General features: G+C 38.3%; 1 protein-coding gene across 22 annotated transcripts in view; it reads right to left on the reverse strand.

The window, feature by feature from the left end:
* Nucleotides 1-1,136: 1,136 nt before the first annotated feature.
* Nucleotides 1,137-12,086, reverse strand: part of PBRM1 (polybromo 1) — a 64,459-nt gene continuing 53,509 nt past the window's right edge. For 14 of the 22 annotated variants that reach the window (XM_044451637.1, XM_044451636.1, XM_044451635.1 and 11 more), the window contains 4 exons: nt 9,460-9,606; nt 7,208-7,275; nt 6,262-6,478; nt 1,137-4,530 (listed from right to left, as the gene is read on the reverse strand). In XM_044451637.1, the coding sequence (XP_044307572.1) occupies nt 4,358-4,530; nt 6,262-6,478; nt 7,208-7,275; nt 9,460-9,606 (605 nt within the window). In that variant the 3' untranslated portion in view covers nt 1,137-4,357. The remainder of the gene's footprint in view (nt 4,531-6,261; nt 6,479-7,207; nt 7,276-9,459; nt 9,607-12,086) is intronic. The other 8 variants (XM_044451652.1, XM_044451653.1, XM_044451651.1 and 5 more) reach the window with 1 other exon arrangement.

A 12,086-nucleotide genomic window follows, 5' to 3' on the forward strand; every position in this document is an offset into this window, starting at 1 on the left:
AATTTCCATTTAATTTTTAGCCAGGCCAGGCCTTTAGAATTTAGGAGCTACTAACTCCTGAATCCTGGCATAGATGTCACTCTGCCAAAGAGGAAAACGATTTCCATGGTGTCATAAAGTGTTGTGTCTTATGCTAGCTCAGATCTAGAATCCCTTATGTGCTGTGCACCAGCAGGAAAAAAAGGGAGGCATGCATCTTTTTATAAATGATTGTATCAGAATTAGGTGTCACACAGACTGTATTTGAGGGAATTCAAGATAGGTGAACTCCAGAAGGAAGTTCCTCCCACCCAGAGGAGACCAATTAGAATGTGCCACGAGGCATGTTGTAAAATCTTCCAGTACTGGGCTAAGGCTTTGCCAAAGACATGAGAAAAGTGATAGATCTGGTATAAGAAAGTTGTTGCTTTATCATATAAATATTAGGTCAGTCTGGACATCACAATAAACCACTGTTTATTGTGACAGGAACAAGTGTGTGCAAGCTTTGGAATTTCCTTCCTTACCAGGGCTGCTGTAAGTAGATTGGAAACTTTTAATTTTTTTTTGGTAAAAGCAGCTTGTTTGTGTGAATCAAACAAAATCTGGTTAACTTCAGATATGGTTTTGAAAGCAAAGGTATGAAGCTGGACTGATTGCCTAACCCACATATACTATTAACCACAGTTTATGGTTTGGATATAATGCTAAATTGGTTAATTAAAAATGGAAGTGAAAGTTCATCAGGGTACACCAGAGAAAAGTGGGTGGGAAAAGCTTAAAACATGAAGCTTGCTGTAATTTGTTCCTGTCACAGTAAGCCATGCAACAGCTTACAAAACATACTGAGGTTTACAGTGAAGCTACCTAAAACTTAAAATAAGACATCTCAATTGTACAATCAAACCTGGTTAATCCAAATTTCAAACTATTTTTATTCAAATTTAAAAAGCCTCAGAAAGACAAACTTGATAGTACATGCACATTGACTAGTTATCACTTATCTCATTGGAGTATACAACCAGAAGTAAAAATGAGGCATGGATTAACCAGGTCCAAAATTATATATGGTGAAAAGTTAGAAACATCAACTCGAATTATTACACACATTTGCTCTTTGCAAAGAGTGGGGAATAAGGAATGAGATGAATTGCTAATCACTTTCAAACTGGTTTACTGTAATAGAGATATTTTTTTCCACTTACTCAAGCCAGCCATTTCCCATACTTTTATTTGAATATCCAAAGTCCTTTTATTCTAATACAGTATGTGGCTGTGGAAAACAAATGATGGGTTCAAATGGCCACAAATAAGACATGGTTTGTTCTCCAGTTCAACAACGTAAAGAGTTAGAAAACAGTTCAGTCAGCTGGTTGTGCAATACTGGATTGTAGCCATCAAAACTTAAATCCTACATGTTATTGAAATGCCCCCAGTACACAGAGACATGATTTTGGAATAAATTAATTTAAAATAATTAGGGCCAGCCTAATGGTCTAGGAGGAGTGCTCTGCACTGCCAGAGAAAAGGCCTCATTTACAGTTCTAATTGTTTACCCCTGGTCTATTAGGAGCAATGAAGCTGCCTTCGGCATAAATGTCTGGGAAAGTCAATGCTGCAGATTATTCAACACTGATCCTTCTGAATTACACAGCATCCAAAGGGTGTCTCATCCTGTTCTTAATATTTTCTTAAAAAATAAATAAAAATAAATAAATTCCAGGTTCTTTGGTGTAGTTTGCAATACCTAAAAAAAGTGATTGTATTAGTAAAGTCTATGGCGGTTCTAAGTACTAAAGAACTAGGACTTGCTTTCTGCTTCTTTTGACGGTTGTTGTAAACTGCAATATCTGAGGTAATTTCAAACACACTGGCCACGATCCAGAAGAGCACCCATGCACTCAGTTCAGCAGCTCCCAGCACAAAGCTGGTTTGGTGTCAGGAGCTGCTGCCCAGTCAATTAAAAACAATAATCATGAGTGCATGCACAGACCTGTGGGTAGCAGCACTTCTATGTCTCTTACCACATTTTTAAATATTGCAAAGGGCCAAAACTAAGGATGTGTGTACCACAGTTTATAGAAAGTTAAGGACATAAAACATCTCCCCTCTGTAATGTTAATCAAGGTGGCTTTTCTTCTTTTTACATTAGTACCTCATTTGAACAGCTGAATCTTAAAGTGTTTGGTTCCACAAGCTACTTGCTGCCATCATTTTATCACTAAAATAGATCCAGAATTATCAACTACATTACTGTTTCTGGATTTAAAAATAACCCAGGTAATGAGGTTTGACCAGATAAACTAAACATTTGAACACTAGAAATTGCTTTCCTGATAAACTGCTTAATCTCTGAAGCCAACATGCCAACAATTCATTACATTCTTTTGTAATCAAGGAAGACTTTTAACAAATCTGTTTCCTTACTTACTCCTATTTAAACAAGTTTTATCTTGCTGGTTTGGGCAAACTTCTCTAAATAATTTCTCTGAATCCACATTTTTTTAACTGCACTGCATTTGTAAGCATTTCAACATTAATTCCAATACAGTGCTTGTTTTTTTCTAAAATTATATCCAACTTTTTACAACAAGGTTGATGCCAATGTTTGCCCTAGAGTAGACCCATTGAAATGAATGTGTCTTATCCATGATTAGCTTAAGTCCCATTTGTTTCCTATGCTAGGTAGGATAAACACTGGAATCAACCGGTATGTTTCATTTGTAACCACCAGATACTTTCCTGAATAGAGGAAGGTATCTTATGACACTCTGAAATCTTTCTTAGTTTGTAGACAACAAACCAGACAACTAAATACGTGAAAAAATCACTTCATGGGGTGGGGGAGGTGAAGTTTGCTCAAAATAAATGAACAAAAAGTTTAATTGGCCGCACGTAGGGCTTTTTACTTGCCTGAAGGAGTGAACTGGATTGTAACTGCTTTTACCAGACTTTAAAAGTGTGATCCACAGCAAATTATTTGGAAGTAAGTTATATTAACATTTAGGTTACTTACTTTCTAAATAAATATATTGCAGGATCAGGGCACAAGTTCCCTTCTACTAATAACCATGTGTGTTAAGCATTGCTGTACAGCTTATGCATGTTAAAATTCTCAATAGCTGGACTACAATGCTTTTAATCAAAGTAACAATTTTTTAAAAAATAAAGCATACAAATGTAAAGGCCAAACTATTAATAAACATTTTATGATGTTAAATGCAGAAAGGTGCCTTCTGCACACCCTGTTACTTACCTTCCAAGATCACAGTTCTGCAATTTGCAGCAGCAACTTAAAAATATACAGAGAATAACATGTCCATTTTTCTTCAGTTTATAATAATGTCAAAGAATCCTAAATATAGGTCTTGGCACTTTTAAAACCCCATTTACAAAATAAAATAAAAATAAATGCTCCGTTATTAATTCAATGTATCTTGTCAAAAACTGCATCATGATAACAACAAAGTAGAAAGGAATATTTGCACCCTTTCATATTTATTCTTCCTCAAGTATCTCCCTAAGACAAACCCCTGTGGTGATGAACACAAGTCTCCGTTCTAGAGAAATAAAGCAGAGAATGCACTCTCTCATTAGATCAAGCTCTACTGGCAGTACACGCAAGCCTTCAGAGCTGCAGAGCTCCTTGACTCATCAACATTAATCAGGCTTGGAACTTGTACATGCCAAGAGAAGTTAAGCTAACTGAAAGTACTCTCCTATTCTTTTATCTTAAGTTCTGCATCCCTCTTAAGGATGTAAGACTGATTCCATCCACTCCCTACCTTAGCAGCTTCATTTAAAGAAGCTTTTAGACCAACCTTCCCCTGTCTGTTCCCCTCAAGTTGTTTTGGATTACATCTCCGAGCATTCCTGAACATCTGCCACGCTGGCTGTGGTTGATGGGAGATGGAGTCCAATGCATCCAAAGGGCACTAGGTTGCGGTGGGCTACTTTAAGCTCATGTGACGTATCTACTAGAAGTCACTACCACACAAGCACGTGGATGCTAATGCTGCTCAGCTGTAAACTAGGAGTAATTTCACATTTCTCTTAGCTAATCTGTAAACACACTTGCTGCTTAAAAAAAGATGGCATCAGAATCTCAGTGTGAAGAAAAAGGATGTAAGCTTGTTTTGCATTTATAACCAAGTACGAGATCATCTTCCAAGTCAAAGAACTATATGCATGTCTGTATATTTAAGAAAATTCAACGTAATATAACAAAAAGTGAAATATGCTTATTAAAAGTGTCCTTATATAAAAAACAATCTTGCAATGTACAGTAAGATGCAATAAAAACTGTTTTCCCCCCTTCACCAATAACTAAAACAGCTATTGTTCCACGAAAATTTTATATGTTGGTATCAAAAGAAGATTAAACATTTTCTATGTTGTATGCTTGACGGATATTGAGAGTATCTCTCAGCATCAAGTCTCGAAGGCGCCATAATGCATCTGCCATTGTGGTATGGGCCCCTTTACTTTTCAACCAGTGTGTAGGAAGACGGCTCTCTTGTTCTTTTGAAAGATGGACATCACGTCTTCGTGCTGAAATAGTAGTAAGACATGCAGTTACATAGTGCTTTGGTTAAATTAAATGCTTTAATTTCTATAGAACTTGCCAATATGACCGAAATACACTTTTGCTTCACAAATAAAATCTTGATTCAATTATGTCAGTGATGGAGTGCAGTCTCCATTCTCCATGAAAAATGGAAGTGTTCTTATGTATGTCTCTTCTCTCAGCATAATGGAGGGCACTCCTCATTGTGAGCTGACACATGTTCCTGGTCAAGTCAAGCTTCTTGGTTCCAAAACAAAATAGGGATATGAGTTCTTTTTAGCAGGAACTTGATTGGTGGATTCAACAAAACAGATTAAGCAAAGGGATCAGAATGGAAGAGCCCAATCAAATCATAACAGACATCAGTCTGCTGGAGGGCTCATTTGGAGATGATACAGGTGACTTGGTTGGTCTTAGAAGCACAGAGGGGCATCAACAGGTTGGAAGTCTGGGCAGTGAAACTGCTGTTGGGAGATTTTCTGCACATAATCTTTAGAAAAAATGTTCTAGTCCATGCAGACATTATCTCAGCAAAGTCTGTTAAGCACCAAGGGGTGATAAAATGCAGGTCACTTAACAAGGAAGTGGCAGAGATGTTCAGTTGGGTGAAATGGCATTTGCTGTCAATCAGAGCAGATTCACAGTGGGTTAACTCAGCAGGACGTCAATCCAGAAGTCGGAATGAAGGTGACACCCTCAGAAATCTAACCAGGTGATGACGGTTTTTGAAGTTTCAGTGCAGCTCTGGAATTGGCTTGGGCAGGAAGTCTTTCTATTAGTACTATTTAGAGGGATGCCTTTGATTCTTCCTCCACCACATAGATGGCCCACATGAAATTTAACTAGATGTTTATGACATTCAGGGTAGCAATATTTGAATATTCTGTCAGTCATGGTGGCTCTGTTGTAGTAATGTGCACTGCAACATTACAATCGCTCACTCTCAAAATTGCTGTCTCGGTACTATCACTTCCACTAGGTGGGTTTGGGAGTTTCAGGTTCTGTCTTTTGAGCCTCGGTTATGTGAGGCTGTATGGTTTTTTAGGGAAAATCTTTGGGATGTAAGATTATGTATGTAACAGTAATAATTTCTTAAGTTTGCAACAGGTTGTTTACAGTTATTGTGACTACCCAAGTCTCTTCCTGGCATACCCTTAGAACGGTGCATGATCTCACAACCAGTAGCTTCTCATGTCTCAATCTCAATTCTTGTTTTCTACGCTATTTAGCAGCCCCAACATTGTTCAGTCCCCACATTTTAAAAGGGCTGCTGCTTCAGCTAACCTGACATCTTACAGTCCCCACTATAAACTGTCCTGAGAGTCACTGATGAAATAGGAACAGAATAGAAATTTTTTAAATAAACAAACAAACTTGAAGCTGGTAATAGCCAAGACCTGTTCTCCTCTACACCCCCAAGTTATCACCTACATTGAGCTGTGGTCCCTACAGGTTCCAGGTTGAATAGGCAACCTGTACTTAGGAGATACTGTTTAACCCTTGCGTATTCCATGCTCAGCAGGGACAATTGACAATTGGAGTGGGCTCTGCATATTCAAAATGAGAGCCACACTTGCCTTGCATATGCCCCAGGCTCACTGTGGATTAAACAACCAGAGTGGGCTGTTGTGTTGTGTAAACAGCCCCATAATGAAGCAGTGGCAAAGTGAGTAGGTCTGAAAAACAGGCTTTCTGCTAAATGTAAGTAGTCTTACCTGAAAGGGTATGGTCCCACTTGCTAATACTATTTGAATCAGCACTAAGACCTTCAATGTATTTTAGATATGCCTCTGAGTGAAGAAGCCTCTGCGTCTTTGGTGGAGGGGATACAAACATAGGAGTTGTAGGCTGCTGCATGACCTGCTGAGCTGCTGGGTTCTGGCCAGGATAGGGAGGTGGTGCTTGTTGGCCTGGAGGACCAAGGATACTCATCTAAAATAGTAAAGGATAATATCAGGAGGGCATTTTGATATCTTATACAACAAAGACTGGCTGAAATTAGACACTGAATATTCAATTTCTGACTATGTTTCACAGAAATAGTACAAACAACTGGTAAGTGGATATGCCTAACTGGGGATCCAGATCTTTCAAGGATCCAGAAATTTGTCATCCTCATCTGCGCAGATTACAAAGAATGGTGTGGAGCCAAGCCTAGACATCTGCAGTCAGGAAGATGAAACAAGGCATTGTCCATTCACTCCATCTTTCTTTTGATGTGTTTCTTGTAAAAATATAATTTTTCCCTGTGAATAGATATTTCAGTTCTAGCTTGTTTGTGTCTTCCTCCCAAGCCGTTTGAATTCCAAGACACTATCTTCAATGTTTTTCCCATTTTTCCTTTTTGGTCTCCATATGTGACTAAATAAACACTCCAACAAAAACTTTGTCCAAAGTATTGCTGTTCTTCCTCTTTCTCTCTCCGTAGCATTTGTCCTGCTCAGCATTTCTGACCATTCATTTGGCAGTGTCTCCCAAACAACAGCTTAGACGCAACTTCTAGATAACCTAATTCCTATATCATTAAATCTCATACTAGATCAGAGGGGATGTCAGAAATACAGTGTATTCACTAATATTCTAGCAAATAGATTTTTCAAAAAACAAACCTCTAAAACTTAATTTATAGGATTTTCTATTTTTTTAATCTAAAGCACTCACCTGCTGTCCAAATGGACTTCCTGGTGCTGGTGCTCCTACCATGGAGGAAACATTTTGACCCATAACACCTGTATTTTAAAATGTAAACAAAATTAGAATCTTATTTTAGACCAATAACAAAAAATCCATTTTGCCTCTGATAAAAGTCTAATACCAAGAAGTTCCTGTGCAATCTGAAACTCTCAATTATTTAAATGAAGTATGGTTCTATATGTTCTCAAAGAGCATTATTTCACGTAATAAAGATGCTACATATTGCCTGTCTGTCAGTTTTGCTGACATTTTTAGTTCTGGTAGATATTAATCCATCTTGTAATAATCACATTTCTACAGGCTGTGAAAATAATCTGTAAATGTCACACTACAATAAAAAATGCTCTTTCTTTGAAATCATTGGAAATTATGCAAAAGTCCTTCTTCCCGGGCCCGATACCATCCATTTCTTCACTTTTATCACATTTTATTTATTTTTTTCATGAGAATTCCTGTTTTAAAGCTTTCCTTTTAGTACCAAGTATGTAATCAATAAAGCTTCTCCATCTGAGAAGACATAAAGGATTTCTTTAAAATACACAAACCAGGCAAAGATAGCAAACATCTATGAACACATTATTGTTCAAATTCAGCAGCACAGTACAGCATAAAGAAACTATGTCACTATCTATGCTTTGAAACTCATGCCCTGCTGTAAATGCTCAAATTCTGGATTCATGTTTAGAAGATAGGATGCAGTCATATATCCTAAGGGCGCAATCCTATGGTAATACCCATAGGCCTCTGAACTCAGAGGCTTAGGGGCAGCCAATCCTGGGAGAAGCAGCAGAGGTGATCTTCACCTTCCTGTCTTCCCAGCCTGCATTTCATGCTAGGCGGGCTTTTTTGCTTATCTAGCTGCAGTGTATCAGAGGAGAAGGGAAGAAGGATGGAGCAGCTGTAGGATTTCTTGTATCTTAGCCTTTCTAGTCTCCTGTCTTCCCTGCAAAAATGCCCCCTTTTACTCCTCTCCAAGACTGCTTTCCAGACAAGAGCACCCTGCATGGTTCTTTCCATGCTGGCTGTGAGGGGGTGGTGAATGGGGGGAGGTGGAAGTCCAATTCCCAGCTTCAAGGCTGGAGACCTTTCAGCCTCATATCTGAGAAGCCAAAACTATCCTATGGCCTCTGATATACACTCCAGAGGTCATAGGATTGTTCCCTAGCAGGCTTTAAAAAAGATTTTACAAACAGTATGCAGATTTAGTCTGAATTTAGGAAAATTCAGTTCTTCAATGTGTACTTTGAAATAACACAGGGAAACTCTATTCCTTTCTGCCCACAGCTGAACTTATCCAACACATTCAGAAAAGAAGTAGTTTAGGTGAAAGGAAAACTAGCAGCAGCAAAAAGAAATTTAAAAGAGGGCTGATAATTGAAGTTTTTGCAACAGTCTATGCCTCTGTTTGAAGAAAAAAAAAAGAATTTGTGACAAAAAAGAAAGTGAAACAATCCACCACTCATGGTTAATGTCTTGTCCACTGGGGTGGATAAACACTTATTCACATCACAAGAGAAAGATTTAATTTTAAGTATATATCAAGCCTGGAAGCTAACTGAAAATTGCATCTCCATGTTGAAAGGCAAGTCTGAAAGAACATTCAATTATCTCAGGTGCTGATATTGTGGCTGAAGTTTTAGTCTAGTCTGAATAAAATAATGTATTGATCTCATCCTTTGACCTTGTGTTCAGATGTATGTTTTTAAATGAACTGCTATTAACCCTATGTAATCAAACTGTGCATATCTGAACTAATGGTGTGTAAAAAAGAAAGGAATGAAGCACATACTGGTTCAATTATTAATATATGTCTACTGCACTGTGTTGCTTTTAGAAGTTCAATTTGCAGAAGTAACATGGCTTTCTACATATTCACCTGGACTGGAAAGTATTTGTCTTCAATCTTACATATCACTTGTAAAGCCAGGCCATTTATACATTTTTAACTGGTGTTTATCTATTTTGTGGTCAATGCCTTTGCCGCTGGAGTGGTCACACAAGTTGATTTATCAACATCCATAATATGCCAGTATGTTCTGTAAATATACTTCATATATTTCTCAATATATTTTGTGCATTAACATAGCTAGACATACCTGAGACATTAAGCAGGAGTTCAGCTATAAATGCACAAGGTGCAAACCTTTCTCATAGCAGTTGGTTAAATGAGGCGAGAACAGAAAGTTGAGATAATGAGTGAATGAGGTTGTCATTCTTACCCGGTAGTGGGATGCCTGGCATGCCTGGTGGAAGTTGATGGGGTGGAGGCACCCCAGGGTGAAGTGGCGGCATGCTGCCCATGCTAACAATGCCATCAACTGGGCCCTGTAAAGGTGGCAGCACCGGTGGATAGCCACCTAGCATGCCTTGAAGGACACAACAAATTTCAAACATGCATCAATGACATGCAAAATGATCCAAATAATAATGACATGCACTACCCACATACAAGCAGTACTTCAGAACTGCCACACAGTACTACAATTAGTACCTTGCAAAGACGAACAATGTTACAATACCAAATATTGCATTTGGAACAGATTAGTATTAAGCCTATTTGCATATTCTTCTGGAGGAAACAAACTGAATACTTGGCATCATTAAATGGTTATTACTGCAAGCAAATGCAACCAGTTCTGTCAGTCACTCATATGAGTTTATCCGATGTTGGTACATGCACATTCCAGGTTTTGGGAACAGCACTGTAGCCTAGCAGAATTTGAAAAACAAAGGCCAAGCACTCAGTTTGTTTGTTTATTTTACTTCCAATGTAACCTCTTCCAGAAGTGGAAAATCAGTTCAACAATATTGTATAAATTGGGCAGTTCTGCCTTACATCTCAAGTCAAGAGACTGTAAAAAGTATTTTTAAAAGAATTTTTTTTCTTTCATGCCTGATGACACAGAAGCAACTTCATAATGTTTTCATGAATGAAAATGGGTTGCAAATCATACACTGCCACATAGCTTTTCAGAGTTACCAGAACTGTAACTTACTATTAAAAGCCATGACTGAAAAGCTATGTTTTGCACAGTACATTCCTTTGTCTTCATTCAACACTTACTCATTTTCATACTAAAGTAACTAAACAAGAAATTATGCATTGTATTGGGTGAGGGAAGAGTGATTACGGAGGGAGGGTATGTCAGAAAAGAGGAGGGGCTGGGGTGGTAGAGAGGTGGGAAAGTGTCCCAAATGGAATAACAGAGGTGGTTTCTATCTCCCATAAATATCTGCCCAGCTGCACTGATCGTCAACCTAGGCCCCTCTGGTTGCTCTACATCCTCCAGACAGCCAGCTGGCAACAACTCTCTGGAATACCCCACCCCAAAAACAAAACATATTTTATTCACATGTTATTCAACTCAGCATTCCTTGATTAATAATTCCAGTTGTTAAGCTCTTTATTATTTCTTACACAATTGTACTTCTTTTAGCTATAATGTATACTGATCTTGTAGTTTTATTGCTGTACACACTCGGATATTTTACACATGACAGCTGATATAGAAATGCTATAAATACATAGATATTTAAAATGACATTGACAGTCGCAAGGGACGTTGGAGAACATCTGCTCCCATACAGCAGATCCCTGCAGTATCCCTGATGAATGGTGACAAGCCTCTGCAAGCAGGGAAGAGAACCCATCCCTTCCTAGGGTAGCTGTTCTACTCCCCAATGACTTTCATCATTAGGAAGTTTCAGCTAATGTTTAGCCATGACCTATGTTTAGCCACAGGTTCTGGTCCTGCCCAGGTAAAATTTGCTTCACTATCTGCACAACAGCCTTTCATATATTTGAAAATCACTTTAATGTTTCTCCCTTAATTATCTCTTCTCCACTCTAAACATATTCTGAAAGTAACCTAACGGAAATAATAGAAATGTAATAGGGAATATTAGGGAGCATGAAGGGAAGGGCTGAAAGGAGAACATGACCTGGTTCATGGCAGGAATAATGAATATTCTCCCCCCTGCCTTTGGCAGGGAGAAGAATGAGAGTGTCCTGAAGGAAGAACTGGGAGATACAGTCGGAGGAGTGAAAAGGAATGGGGACTGGTGGAAAGCTTTACCTGAGCATAAGAGGATCATTGTCCTACAAAATTGGTTTTGGGGTGTGGGTGTAGGAAGTGGATTCTTGGGTTTTGCACAAAACTATAGAGTTAACAGGGGTCCTAAGATAAATATTGGGGTGATTATTTTTTGAACTGCTTTGAGGATAATTTTAGTTGACCAAATGATATGATCATCACAACTCTCACTTGAATACCTGCATGACTGCTTCATTTCAAACCTTCATCGATCACTTCTGGAAACTATTTTTATATATTTCATCCTTTTTACTGAAGGAAAACAAATCTAGGACTACAAGAGGTATTTTGTGAACCTGCTTGAAGACTAGTTAAAATACATCTACCTAAACTAGCAGACCAATCCTCTCCTCAGCAGTGTGAATGCTGCTGCCAGGGACAACACCTCCTCTTTGGGCAACGGGGCACGTTCCTCAAGCACTGCCAGTGAGAATCATAGCAGAAATCTGGGCTCTGAATGAACAATACATCTGATTTTTGAAAAATTTTACTACCCAATATGAACACAAGACATATAACAATAACAAAAATGAACTCCTTCAAAAAGAAAGACTCCTTCCTATTTAAGCTGCCATATAATGCAAATTTCATGGACTAGATTCTCAGCAGTCCTGACAAGCTCTCACTGCTTTACTTGAAAAGAAATTCTGGACATTTAAAAAAGGACCAGCTAGTTTAAAAAGCATCAGTTTGAGAATTTTCACAATTTTGTGTTGAGACATTAAGAAATAATACTGCCTGCCATTTAATAC

The sequence above is a fragment of the Varanus komodoensis genome, unplaced genomic scaffold (genome assembly GCF_004798865.1).
Source record: "Varanus komodoensis strain SLA01 unplaced genomic scaffold, ASM479886v1 scaffold6_2, whole genome shotgun sequence".
NCBI lineage: Eukaryota > Metazoa > Chordata > Lepidosauria > Squamata > Varanidae > Varanus > Varanus komodoensis.